This window comes from Panthera tigris, chromosome A2 (assembly GCF_018350195.1).
Source record: "Panthera tigris isolate Pti1 chromosome A2, P.tigris_Pti1_mat1.1, whole genome shotgun sequence".
NCBI lineage: Eukaryota > Metazoa > Chordata > Mammalia > Carnivora > Felidae > Panthera > Panthera tigris.
Window position 1 is genome coordinate 25,463,420 of NC_056661.1, and position 14,765 is coordinate 25,478,184.

At 36.5% G+C, this 14,765-nt stretch overlaps 1 protein-coding gene across 12 annotated transcripts in view; it reads right to left on the minus strand.

Moving 5' to 3' along the window:
• DNAH12 (dynein axonemal heavy chain 12) overlaps positions 1-14,765 on the minus strand; it is a 210,872-nt gene that overhangs the window by 140,444 nt on the left and 55,663 nt on the right. For 11 of the 12 annotated variants that reach the window (XM_007084416.3, XM_042979213.1, XM_042979212.1 and 8 more), the window contains 10 exons: positions 13,942-14,061; positions 13,249-13,405; positions 12,847-13,019; positions 9,020-9,172; positions 8,261-8,500; positions 7,674-7,919; positions 7,008-7,127; positions 4,234-4,343; positions 1,329-1,512; positions 1,063-1,203 (listed from right to left, as the gene is read on the minus strand). In XM_007084416.3, the coding sequence (XP_007084478.2) occupies positions 1,063-1,203; positions 1,329-1,512; positions 4,234-4,343; positions 7,008-7,127; positions 7,674-7,919; positions 8,261-8,500; positions 9,020-9,172; positions 12,847-13,019; positions 13,249-13,405; positions 13,942-14,061 (1,644 nt within the window). The remainder of the gene's footprint in view (positions 1-1,062; positions 1,204-1,328; positions 1,513-4,233; positions 4,344-7,007; positions 7,128-7,673; positions 7,920-8,260; positions 8,501-9,019; positions 9,173-12,846; positions 13,020-13,248; positions 13,406-13,941; positions 14,062-14,765) is intronic. The other variant, XM_042979211.1, reaches the window with a different exon arrangement.

Here is a 14,765-nt window from a genome sequence, read left to right on the forward strand (position 1 = left end):
CACCATGAATATCACAGATGCCACAGTGACCACAAGAAGGAAAATACTCAGGAGTATGATTCCATATACATGAAGTTCAAGAACCAGCAAAACTAATTTATCACAGTAGAAGAAAGAATAGCAATTGCCCCAGTGGGGAGGGTATACTGATTCAGAAGGAATCAGTGAGTGTAGCTTGTAGAGTGAAAGAAATTTTATGCATCTTTATTTAAATGATGGCTATGTGAATGCACAAGTTTAAAAAAAAATCGCAGAATCTAAACTTAAAATTAGTCACATTTTATAATTTACATATGGTCTCTCATAGAAGACTTCTATTTTCTAGTTCTTTTGTATATTTCACAGCTTCTAAGGTAATGCAACACATACAAGTACTGAAGCATTCAATGTTTTCTTTTTTTTTTAATGTTTATTTATTTTTTAGAGAGAGAGAGCACGTGCGCAAGAGAGAGGGAGAGAGAGACAGAGAGAGGGAGAGAGAAAATCTGAAGCAGGTTCCAGGCTCTAGATGTCAGCACAGAGAGCCTGATGCAGGGCTTGAACCAATGAACTGAGAGATCATGACCTGAGCTGAAGTGGGAAGCTTAACTGACTGAGCCACCCAGGTGCCCCACATTCAATGTTTTCAAAATGGAATAAGGCCCTTTTATTTTCTCCTAAAATATTAAAGTTCTATAAGAAACCATAAGACAGGAATCACTTAACAACTTAACACCTACTACAATACCACACCTTCCTGTTAACACAACGGTTTTAATATACTTTTATTCTATAAATAAAAGTAAGCAGAGAATTTATTATAGCATAGTTTTCATTTAAAAGATAATCTATAAACTTACTACACTTGCTGCACCCTTTGCTTTAAATATATAGTCCTAGTCAATTAGTTGTTGAACACATAACATCGCTTAAGCATATTTACATGTATTTTGTTTTATAACTGGCAAAAAAAAATCATTTTACGTCAAATCTACCATTTTAACCCTTCTTAAGTTTACAGCTCAGTAGTGTTTGGTATATTCATATTGTGTATCAGTTTTGCTTTTAATCAGGAGGATTTACCTTTTTATTATCATCCAATACTGTGTTCATGCTCTCTATCCACAAAGTGTCAATGGGACCATCGAATACAACCCATTTCCGGTCAGGTGTTTCTGATAAGGCAAATTCTCTAAAAGTGTTGGCCACAATACCATCAGTCCACTGGGGAAGAAAAAGAGAGTTGGGAAGCTTTCTTTATAAGACTATAAAGTGATCATATAAAAACATTTCAAATTTCGTGGTTTAAAGCACGCTGTCAATAAGAGAATATTTATACTGTAGATTACCTCATGAGACACTGGGTCAAACTGTCCAAAAAGTTGACCCATAGTAATGGATTTGGGGTTTACAGTCCTATAAATAACCTTTTCTTCCTCTCCATAGCCACGTTCATTCATAAGAGTTAGAGTATCAGCCAGCATATGCAGAACTTTTGTCTTAGCAGCAAAAGGCTCTCCTACCAACATAAAACTACAAAGGAAAAGAATTATACAATATGATTCTAAAAAAAAATGGTAAATTATTTTCCTGTTTTACTGGTATTTATAATTTTTGAAATTCTATTAATTTTTCTCAGACACGAGAATACATTTAACTTCTGAACTGGTTGATTTCTAAGATTCTCTTCATTAATACCACTACCTACAAAAGAGAATAAAAAAATGTCCAAATGAAAATGAAAACTTAATTATGCACTCTTAAAATTAAAAAAATAAAGTAAAATAAAGACTTTCAGCCTCCCAAGAAGATAAATGGGAAAGATTGCCCTTCCTGAAGTCTTTACTTACTATGGTAATTACTTTTTGCTCTTTGCCAAATACTTCTGAATCTCCTCTCTCCCAGCACATAGTAGGATTCCTCGCCCTCTTGTTGAAATACTAGGTGACTAATGAGTACCAAGTGGAAACACGGGTGTTACTTCCTAGCAGGGTATAGATCATTGCCTGCAACGGAGCCTACAGAGCTCTCTTCTTACAGGGCTTTTCCCTCTAGCACAGCTGTGACCATCATGTTGAGATGGTGGATGCTCCAATAGCCTGGGACCCTGAGTAATTATGATGAGCAGATACTTCCTGTTAACCTGGAGTGGACACAGCATGAATGGGAAATAAACCTTTGTTTGTTTGTTTGTTTGTTTGTTTGTTTGTTTTTTAAGTCACTAAGATTTGGGTTTTAGTGACTGATCGTTTCTAAAGAATAATCTAGCCCATCCTTACTGGAGAGAAATTAGTTCCCAGAAGGGGGTAAAGTATTCTTAAGACTTAAATATGTGGTAATGACTTAGAGGCCAGGTTGTTGGTGGCAAATTAACCATTATTACAGGCTAAAAAAAGATTGGCAATTAATGTTATGCAATGATGAAACATTTGGCAAATTTGTTCGTTGAGATAACTTGGAATACAGATAATATACATAATGAAATTGTCATTTTAGGAAAAAGGGTAGTAAACAGATGATTATTAATATATGATGGCAGCTGATGGCTGCATTTAACAAAGAACTACAGGAGAGAAATGAGCCCAGAAAAAAATAGCCAGTTTGAAAGTTGGAATGAAAGAACAGAGGGAGTCCAGAAATTCAGGAACCTATAAGCAACTTATTCTTATTCCCAACTGGTAAATAAAGATAATTTGAGAAAGCCTTTGAACAACAAAAATCTACTCAGCCTGGCAACAAGGATCACATTAAGGGTAGGGCCATTGTATCACTTTATTAAAATCTATGAAAGATTAATATAGTTTCCAGTAATCATTTCAGGAGGATAAAATAATTCAGGAAAAATAGATTAAGTTTGTGGCCTTCCCAATTAAGCCTGATCAATTCAACGATACTGCAAGGAAATTTATAAAGGTATGACTTAGTAAGGGCTGTAGTTGTAGCTACTGGCACATAGAGCTGCCTGGAATCAAATAAGTTTACCAAGTTTTTGAGGGAGTTTACTGACAAACCATGAGTCTAGACTAAAACATGTGAATGTTCAAGACTTAAAAATGATCCTCACGTATTAGATGCATAAGGGTTGATTGTATTAGTTCCTGTATTTTTTTTTTTTTAGTTTTTCAATTCCATCTATTTTTGTCTACATTTGAAAATTTACACAATGTGAAGCTGTTTAATTTTTTTTATCCTGCCTTTAAAAAAAATCATAACTTTTGAGACCTCAACTTTCTATAGGCAGGAAGAAGGCTAAAAACATTTCTCAGCTCCCAAAGACATATTCTCTATTGTCTACTTTACATGTGACTTTACAGGGAAAAAAATGAAGATGGAAAGCTCTCTCAAGAAAGTTGAACCAAGGTCCACAGAGAACAATTAACGGGAAAGACCCTTCCAGGGAGCAAAACCATGCAAAAGCAGATCCAGGTTTTAGGGGATCTAAAGTTTATACAGTTAGTGGAGTGGGCTCTCCAAGGAAAAAATTATATATGTAACTACTGATGCAAAATGTCCACAGCCACTTTAATGACACCCTATATAATAAAGCATGTATATCAAATGATTATGACTCCTTGGAAAGCCCTCTACAAGTGAAAGAACCTGAGGTTTAAATGATCAGTTTTGTAGTCAATGTATCTCTGGAACTGGGGCTCCTCACATGCCCAGCTGGGTTTCAGGACTGCTACCCACAATTGCTGAACTGTCTCCAGTTCTTCAACTTCTGGCTGGTAGTGTTTGCTCCAATAACCTGTTCTGGGAAGCCCACTATTATAATGAAGACTGGTGTGTGGAGGGCAGATAACTTGTCTTTCTACTTTGTAGGTCTTTGGATCATGAGGAACAACTTCCAAATCTGATATAGAAACCATCAAGCATCACCTAGAGAGCCTGAACTTCGAGTATGGTTCATTGACTAGAACTTTTAAGTTGTATTCCTGGGAAGGGAAGAGTGTGTTTTATGTGCACGAAGGAGAGTAAATAACACATTTGATGACCAAAAGGGCAAATTGTGGTGGTCATTAGTGCTACATCACTGAATGAGGACACCTTACCAATCCATGTTGTATGGGCAGCATGAGACGGAAATAAACCTTTGTTTTTAAGCCACTGGGATGGGAAATGGAGGATGGGGCTCTTTGTCTCTTAGCCTACCTGAGTAGCTGAATCTTTTAGTTAACAAACTGTAGTTGTTTTAATAGTTTAATTTGAAAACAGCATCTAACCATGGCAGACAATGATAATCTATAATCTTACCCATGTCTAACAATCATCATTTCATATGTCTGAATCATTTTTTCAAGAAAAAATTTAACTGGCTGAAGATTATGTACTTTGCAGGCTTCATGAGCACATTCCAAAAATTCCTAAAATAAAAGAAAAATGGAATGAATTCGTATAAAATAGTATTATAAATGATATCCATGTCTTATAAATGTAGACTTTTCATTTTAAAATAAAAAATTGTATCTTTTTATATTGATAAATTATTTCTTAAAGTTTTATTTTTAAAGCTGAATGTTTTAATTAAAAGGAAGAACAAATAGAATTAAATTACTTTAAAAATATTATTATTCCCTATTATAAGTTAATGATCATAGCACCATAACATTGGGTGCAGGCTGCATGGAAACAAATCCTTTTATTTTTATTTTTAAAAACTTTTAGTGTTCATTTATTTTTGAGAGAGACAGAGCATGAGCAGGGGAAGGGAAGAGAGAGAGGGAGAAACAGAATCTGAAGCAGGCTCCAGGTTCCAAGCTGTCAGCACAAAGTGCGTTGTGGGGCTCGAACTTGCAGACCGCAAGATCATGACCTGAGCCAAGTGACATTTTTCTAGATATGTCTGAGGCAAGGGCAATAAAAGCAAAAATAAACTATTGGGAAATCTTCAAAATAAAAAGCACAACAGAGGAAACAATCAACAAAACCAAAAGGCAACCTACTGAATGGGAGGAGATATTTGCAAATGACATATTTGATAAAGGATTAGTATCCAAAATATATAAAGCAACTACAAAACTCAACACCCAAAACACAAATAATCCAGTGAAGAAATGGGCGGAAGACATGAATAGACATTTCTCCAAAGAAGACATCCAGATGGCCAACAGACACATGAAAAGATGCTCAACATCACTCATCAGGGAAATACAAATCAAAACTACAGTGAGATATCACCTCAGACCTGTTGGAATGACTAAAATCAAAAACAGAAGAAACAACAAGTTTTGGCGAAGATGTGGAGAAAAGGAACCGTCTTGTATTGTTGGTGGGAATGCAAACTGGTGCAGCTGCTCTGGAAAACACTATGGAGTTTCCACAAAAAGTTAAAAATTGAGTTACCCTATAATCTAGCAATTGCACTTTGGGGTATTTACTCAAAGAATACAAAAACATTAACTCAAAGGGATATATGCACCCCTATTTTTATTGCAGTATTAATGACAGCCAAATTATGGAAGCAGCTCAAATGTCCACAGATAGAGGAATGGATAAAGGTGTGGTATATACACAAAATGGAATATTACTCAGCCATAAAAAGGAATGAAATCTTGCCATTTGCAACAACATGGATGGAGCTAGAGAGTATAATGCTAAGTGAAATAAATCAGTCAGAGAAAGCCAAATAATACTTTATGATTGTACTCATATGTGGAAGTTAAGAAATAAATGAACAAGGGCAAAGAGAGAGAAAGAGAGAGAAAAAACAAACAAGAGGGGCGCCTGGGTGGCGCAGTCGGTTAAGCGTCCGACTTCAGCCAGGTCACCATCTCGCGGTCCGTGAGTTCGAGCCCCGCGTCAGGCTCTGGGCTGATGGCTCGGAGCCTGGAGCCTGTTTCCGATTCTGTGTCTCCCTCTCTCTCTGCCCCTCCCCCATTCATGCTCTGTCTCTCTCTGTCCCAAAAATAAATAAAAAATGTTGAAAAAAAAAATAAAAAAACAAAACAAACAAAAAAAAAAAAACAAACAAGAAACAGACTCTAGACAACAAATGAAAAGTTACCAGAGGGGAGGTTGGTGAAATAGGTGATGGGGGTTAAAGAGTACGCTTATCATGATGGGCACTGAGTGATATGTAGAACTGTTGAATCACTATATTGTACACTAATATTATACTATAAGCTAACCATTCTGGAATTAAAAAACTTAATTAAAAATTTGTATCTTGACTTTCCATAATAATAGCTATTAAATAGCAGACACTTATGTGTATACATATGTATATATATGCACATTATAATGTCTATAATTTAGAAGAAATTGGAAATACACATGGTTTGTTTCCTTTAATTTTTTTTTTTTAACATTTACTTATTTTTGAGAGACAGAGAGAAGCAGAGCATGAGCAGGGGAGGGGGAGACAGAGAGAGACACAGAATCCGAAGGAGGCTCCAGGCTCTGAGCTGTTTGTTAGCACAGAGCCCGACGTGGGGCCCAAACCCACGAACTGCAAGACCATGACTTGAGCCGAAGTCAGACGCTCAACCCACTGAGCCACCCAGGAGCCCCCACTTTAAAAATAAAAAAAGTCAGGGGGCACCTGACTGTCTCAGTCAGTGGAGCATGCAACTCTTGATCTCAGGGTTGTGAGTGTGAGCCCCATGTGGCAGGCAGACATTACTTAAAAATAAAATCTTAAAAAAAAAAAAAAAATGTCAGCCTATTACTTAAATTTGAAAAATCCTTATGTTAACTACAGGATGTTTTGCCACTTGCAGTTTCCCATCTTTTCTACCTGCCAAAGTACACAATAGCATTATAGTATACATTGTAGACTTACTATAAATCACAAGATAGGAAATCAAAGAGTACTCCTTCTCTTAGAACATTATCTTTGATCTGAATCTTGTTGACATTGGTATCATACAACAGAAGACACTAAATTTTATCATTCTCATTGACGAAAGTGGCCAAAGTAGGGGTTTATCCTCCAAATAGAATAATTTCACTTATTTGAAACTTTGGAAATGACTGAGTGATCAGATAAATTTATTTGCAAAATAAGTCATTCTCACAGGTTTACTTACATGATAGTCAGCTTCAGGAAGTTTAATACCAGGAAACAGATCACTAGTTATTCCATTAAATAAGGGGACATCATGTGATAGAAACTTCGGTTCATTTACATCCTTAATTGATCGAAGAAGCTAAAATCATCCAAATAGTGCAATAGAAGTTAATTGTCCTTATTCCTCACCCTCCCCACCACCAAAAGTCAAAGTTCCTTTCACATTCATCTATGGAATCCTCCTACTAAAACACCAACTTTATATTCATATAAAGTATAATGAATAACATAACCCCAAACTATTATTTCAACCTCACATAAAAAGGCTTAAAGCAGGGGCACCTGGGTAGCTCAGTCGGTTAAGCGTCCGACTTTGGCTCAGGTCATGATCTCACGGTCCATGAGTTCGAGCCCGCGTTGGGCTCTGTGCTGACAACTCAGAGCCTGGAGCCTGTTTCAGATTGTGTCTCCCTCTCTCTCTGACCCTCCCCCGTTCATGCTCTGTCTCTCTCTGTCTCAAAAATAAATAAATATTTTTTTTAAAAATTTTAAAAAAAAGCTCAAAGCAACAACTTTCTTATTTGCCTATTTATAGCTCCAGATCAACCTTCCTAAAATCAAAACAAAACAAAACAAAAAAAGATCTTCTACTGAAGCTTTCACGGTGTATATATTTAATACTTACAAGTATATCTTCATTTTCATTTGGAAATTTTAGTTTAAGGTTTCCAGCAGCCACTAAAACCGCTTTTACTGCTCGCATTCCATAGTCGTAATGAAACTGTGAGGAGAGCTGCTCTGAGCAAAGCCTGTAGGTCATTACGATCTTCACGGACAGAGGTTTTGCATTCAAAAATCCATAGGAGTAGAGGGAGATTTCTGCTATGAGGGCATAGTTTGGAACCATCATAGCCACTGTTCTAAAAAGAACCTGAAGTATATAATGAACGAAATATATTATTTTTTAAAGGAAACCATTTTTTTTAAAAGATGAGCAGAAGCACCCCAACAGAATGCAGTGAGATTCACATTTATTCCCCCAATGCAGCAAGATTTCACTATCTCTGTGTTTTTTTTTCTCAGCAGTGTTCTAATGGTTTCACATACTTTAATATGTGTTAGACACCCAAAAAATGTTTTTAGAGGTTTACCTTACAGCTATTGTAAGAGGCAAAGGGGAGATTTACAAATATATGTGGGAAAATCACACCATTTTGAGTGGATTATGCTGTTATTTTTGATTAACAAATTTATATTCTTATAAAATATTACCTTAAGATTGTCTGGCAATTCAGAACGTCCTGCATAGCCAGGATTCATCGTGATAGCTACAAAACAGTTTGGATTGAGCTTAAGTTCTGTCCCTTCAAAAATAAACACATCCAGTTTCTGTTGAATGGCTCTCTGAATGCAAAGGATCTGTTGAGCTACCACTGACAACACTTCCAACTCAATTCGATTAAATTCATCAAAGCAAGCCCAAGCACCAGAAGAAGCCAATCCTTTAAAAAACTAAGGACAAGGAAAAAGGAGATGAGTTTTCATATGACGGGGCATCATCTGTTAAACAAATATTTAATCTTTTAAGTCAAAACTGAAAATGAAGACTAATAATCCCTTCAGATAAAAAGAATGTCTTATAGAGGGCAGAGGGGTTTGTGGGAGGGGCGATGGGCTAAATGGGTAAGGGACTTTAAGGAAGACACTTCGGATGAGCACTGGGTGTTATACACAGAGGATGAATCACTGGAATCTACTCCTGAATTCATTGTTGAGCTATATGGTAACTTGGATGTAAATTTAAAAATTAATTAACTAATTAATTTTTAAAATTTACTGGTCACAATTTTTATTTTTCTAAAAATAAATAAATAAATAAATAAATAAAACCCTTAAAAAAAAAAAAGGATGTGTTTACCTCTATAACTGAAGTTCAAGCAATGCATAAACCATATTCACATAATGTTTAAATGTTCAGTTTATCCAGTTGGACATAGCTATAGATTTGTAACATTTAATATGAAACTTTACCTTTCCCATGGCTAGATAATCTAGCCCATCTGAACAGTTGAACACCACACATTGGACAGCAAGAGCTTTAGCCAAGTCCTTGGTAGTTTCAGTTTTTCCTGTGCCTGCTGGCCCCTCTGGAGCTCCTCCAAGGTTTAAATAGAAGGCACCTATCTGAAAAGAAACATACATTTTCAAAGAAATCCTTGCATAACTGGACAAAAAAAAATAACTATATAATAGACGATTGCTTAGAAAATGGATTGAGTCTTATTTGTGTAGCTTCAAAGAGGCACTAATACAATCATACTGTTCAGTTAATTTTTACTGTGCAATTTTTCAGCTGCATGAGGAAAAAGCAGTTCCAGAAAAAGTAAAAATGTATCAAAATCTCCTTGTATTATAGTGTGTCATGGGTATCCCATTTGCCTTTAAAAACAAAAAGGATCTAGCCTTGAGGTATTAACATTTGGTCAGAAAGGTTTAACTAGAGACTGTTGTGGAGATCATTAATAACAATCTCCATGGCTAGCTGCCAAAAGTCAACACCTGAAAATGAGTGTTGTAAATGGGAGCCCATCAATTGGAAGGGACACAATACCTATCATATATCTTTGTCTATAATTCACCCTGGCTATGGCATTTCACTCTTGGTATGTTCTCCATTTTCTCCATTCCTACAACACTGTTTTGTACTTCTCTTACCAGTAGGATCACTGTCTACCTTGCCTTACATTAATTTTGTACATTGTTTTTTTTCTCCCAGTTAGTCTTTAAGCCCCTTAAGAACAATATCAGCAGTAACTGAATTCTTCCTGAATTCTTCCCCAAAAGGACTAGAACAATGGTTGGAAATTTTTAGAAGCATGTAAATTATAGTCAACTCCAACTATGGGGTTTATTTCAAGAAAACTAGTATAAGAGTTTGTAAAATTTAACTCCTTTAAAAAAAATAGGGTTAAAGGACTAAAGTTGTACATATGAGGAGGTAAGGGATATGTGGGAACTCTCTGTACTTTCTTTTGCTGTACTAATTTTGCTATGAAACTGAAACTTCTCTAAAAAGAAAGATCTATTAAAAAATAATTTAAGGGGCTCCTGGGTATCTCGGTTGGTTAAGCATCTGACTTTGGCTCAGGTCTCTCAGTCCATGAGTTCAAGCCCGACATCGGGCTCTGTGTTGATAGCTCACAGCCTGGAGCCTGCTTCGGATTCTGTGTTTCCCTCTCTCTGTGCCCCTCCCCGGCTTGCACTCTCTCTCTCTCTCTCAAAAATAAACATTTTTAAAAAATTAATAATTTAATAATAAAATAAAAATAAAATTTTTGATTAAATAAAGGCTATATCAATATTTTACCCACCTTAAGTTTGTAATAAATGCTATACCGTTAATGCCCATTAACTTGATTGCTGGAAACCTCAGGTTTTTCCTTCATTATTTCAAGAAAATGCTTACAAATTTTTCAATGTCTAATGTTATATACAAGTTTAATGGGATTCTGATCTTACAACTGGAAGCTGTGAGCTTCCACAAATATTCACAGTTTCTGATTTCACCAAGGTCCCACACAGGACACAGAAGCTTGAGATTCATTTACACAACAAATATTTAGGGATTGACCATGTACCTGTTCACTACTAGAGTAGAAACCAAGACAGACATGGTCCCTGCCCTCAGGCAGCTTTCCAAGAAAATAGGTGGTTTGGTGAAATATTTTATCATAGCTGCATTGGCAGCCTTTACCAGCCATTGCCTCTATCTTCCAATTGCTGAATCAGCTACAAATAGCTCACAACTGTCCTTTTCTCCTGAAAATTGCCCTTGACTAATAGGAGCTACCTTATCAGCAAAAACCTGAAAGCTTCCTCACCTGAAAGCTTTACCTTTCAAAGTAAACCTGTCAGTTTACCAGCAAAAAAAAAAAAAAAAAAAAATGGGTTTACATGGAAACAGCAGACAATTGCAATTCTTGACACACAAACTGCTGCAAAACCATAGGCAACTCTAGGAAACAGAGGAGAGGAATGCTCATTTATAGAGGAAAGGGGGGCTTTGGGAGGGGCCGCTATAAACAAGAAGTCCATTGGAGGAAACTGGGAGTTCCAAGTGTAGTGGCTTTTCATTGGCTGAGTTGTGACAGTTTCTCAATGGCTGGGATCTTGCCAGACAAGAACAAAATCCTTATTCCTGCTGGGGTAATCAAATACATGTTTCTTCCTGTCAGGAATGTAAAGTACATCTCCTCCTGTTGGTTTTGCAATTGATAATGAATGGTAGTAGGGCTTGAGAGCTTCTCCTTCATGGCCTCCCAACTCCATTTTAGTGAGGTTTGCCTTTCTTAATTTTCATACCCCTAACCCCAGGAGTGACTGATAGCCAAGGGCCATAAGGAGATATAAAAGCCAGGCCCCTTGCCTTAAAGAGGGGTACCCCCATAATGTCATCCATGCTCCAAAGCTCCCCCTGAGATCAGGCTAAATCTGTATATCTGTTAAAACTACATCCTTACTTTTCCCTGTTTTCCTCACTTCCCTACAGGCTTTTACTGAAAGCATTCCCTAGTAAATCATTTACCCAAGAATCCCCCATTTCATCTCTGCTTCTAGAGAACTCAGTCAAAGATACTTTAATGTCACTTACTCAGCACAGGTGGATTGGTGTTTCTTGATGCTTCTCCTCAATTTCCAGGTAGGGTTGCCAGACTTAGCAAATAAAAATACAGAATTCCCAGTTAAATTTGAATTTCAGATAAACAATGAATAATTTTTTAGTGGAAGTATGTCCTGTATGATATTTGGAACACACTTATACTAAGAAATTATTTGAAATTCAAATTTACCTGAGAATCCTGTATTTTACACAGCAACCTTATTCCAAGGTGTTTGGGATTTTTTATAGTCCTAGCTTCATCTTCCAAAGCTTCTCAACAAGCACAGACCTTATCACAACCCCCTACACTTCAGCTCTCTCCCTCCTATTCAACACACCTAACTCTTTAGGGGTGCCTGGGTAGCTCAGTCGGGTAAGCGTCCAACTTTGGCTCACATCATGATCTTGCGGTTGGTGAACTTGAGCCCCATGTCCGGCTCGGTGCTGACAGCTCAGAGCCTGGAGCCTGCCTAGGATTCTGTGTGTCCCCCCCACCCCCACCCCTCCCTCTCCGCTCCTTCCCCACTCATGCTGTGTCTCACTCTCAAAACTAAATAAACATTAAAAAAAGCAGGGGGAGGGGGACGGGGGGCGCCTGGGTGGCTCAGTTGGTTAAGCTTCTGACTTCAGGTCAGGTCATGATCTCACGGTTCATGGGTTCAAGCCCCACGTCAGGCTCTGTGCTGACAGCTCAGAGCCTGGAGCCTGCCTCACATTCTGTGTCTCCCTCTCTCTGTGCCCCTCCCCTGCTCACACTCTATCTCTCTCTCTCTCTCAAAAATAAATAAAAATTAAAAAAAAGAACTAACTTGGAGTTCTAAGGCCCAGATGGACTTTATTCATCTTCCTGTCATGTCTCCCAGGAGTCTCACAAAAACCAAATCCATTCCCTGAAGCTCCAGTTTTCTCTTTAAATCTCTAATACCTTCTTTTTCTAATTATCCCGAATGGTAATGACTCATGATTTTCAAACATTAGAATCCAAACACTCTTGTATTCTACAAAAGCACCCAGAAGTAAATATTCATTGCTATAGTTTCACATAAAGGGAATTGGGATTAGGAAGGGATAGCTCTAGTCAACTATTACAGATAAAAGAATAAAATGAGGACAGCCATGTTAAATTTGGACAAGGAAACATGACACCACACCAAAAAGTAATCTTTAATGTATGAATTAAAATAATTTAAATGCATACCAATGTTCTGTAACACCTGTCAGTTAGAGGAGTAATGACAAGTCGAGGTGAATTACCAAGATATTCATAAGCATATTTTACATTGCAATTAATGATACGAACTCGAGCATTGTCATATTCCCAATAATATCGAAGCTGAGCAAGCCACTGAAAATCTGTGTCATGTGAGACACCTAGAAAGAAGAAAGTAAAAGAGACAATCCTGAAATGTAAAAATAATTTGAAAAATAGGTATTCTATCATTTTTTATAATAGCAAATATTAAAATAATTTGTTTTCCAGTTTATAGAAAAGATGACATAAAACAAATCTTGTGGGGAGAGGAAAAGATGTACAGTATAAATCTTTGTTTCTAGAAGCTATTAATATTGACCTTTAATATTAAAGAAAAGAGTCACATACCCACATCAATCATGTCCATGACCACGTCTCTAGCATGGACATCAATTGTAACCAAAGCCCCCAGAGTAGTCCTGGTCTGCTTCGACAGTTTTCCCCTTACCAGTGCTACAATATCATTCAGTTGATTCTGGAGTTCCTGATAGTACTTCTTTAATGCCTACAAAATAAAAAAGGAATTAAACTAATGGTATATAGTAGCTAAAACATGTATTTTATATACCCTTTTACAAAACAATTTTGACATCATAATATATTTCAATACAGAAATTAATTACAGAACAGAGTAAGTTTGCCTAAGCTTCATAAAACACTAAGAACACATTTTCAAAGAATTGTAAATTTAATTTCTTAATGTTTATTTATTTTGAGAGAGAGAGAGAGAGAGAGAGCGCACAAGCATGGGAGCGCCAGAGAGAGAATCCCAAGCAGGCTTCTCACTGTCAGTGCAGAACCTGGCGTGGGGCTTGAACTCAGGAACCATGAGGTCATGACCTGAGCTGAAATCAAGAGTTGGGTGCTTAACTGACTGAGCCACTCAGGCACCCCAAAGAATTGTATAATTTTAATGCTACCTGTACAAACTGGTGGGAAGACTGCCGTTACAAAGAATAGATAAGCCAACTAAGAAACATAGCAGTAGAAAAGGATGTTATGTTAAAAAAAAAAAAAAAAAAAAAAAAAAAAAAGCTTTACCTCTGTCCCACCACTTATAACTTCTTGTGTCTCAGAAGTCCAGAACATTTGAGAAACACAAAGGACAACTTGTCCAGGCCACTCTAGAACCCAGTCTCTTCTTGCAGATTCTGGATAAGCCTGAATAATTAAAATGCATTCCTAACTTTAAAGATTATGGAAGGGGGGGAAAAAAAGCTAAATGTCTGAAATATTTGGTACATTTCATAGGTTAAAATATCACATAGTCATGAAAACTTTTAGCTGACTAAAAGAAAAATTGTTATTAATTATGTTTTTTAATCATTTGTTTACTCATAAGAGAATGGGAAGATGAACACTAATATGTTAACAATCAGTTGTCTCTGGAAGAATTTATTGTTGATTCTTCTGGAAATTGATTTCTTTATGATTTTTATGTTGCTTTGCTATGAGAAGTTGTCAAGTTTTCTACATAGAATACACACTAGTCCTATTATAATGAAATATAAGGGTTTTATTAATCCATAAAAAAATAAGTCTAACAGATTATATATATTGATGCCAGGTATAATTGAAAAGGAGACTATACAATCTAGTGGGAAACTGGATTAGTAGTTAGAACCCCTGTGTGATTTATCCATAGCTTTTCTAAAAACTTACATGACTAGAGTTATATTTTGAACAATTATATATTTGTTGAATTATACATAATTTAACTATCTGTGCTTTTGAGTTCAAAGCATGCTCTCGTTTCTCTTAATATTTTTATGTTCAAAATACATTAAAATGGATTTGGAGTGGGGCAGAGTTTAACCTTTAAAAACCATAACCTGCTTCATGTGATAATAGTAGATTCAAATTAT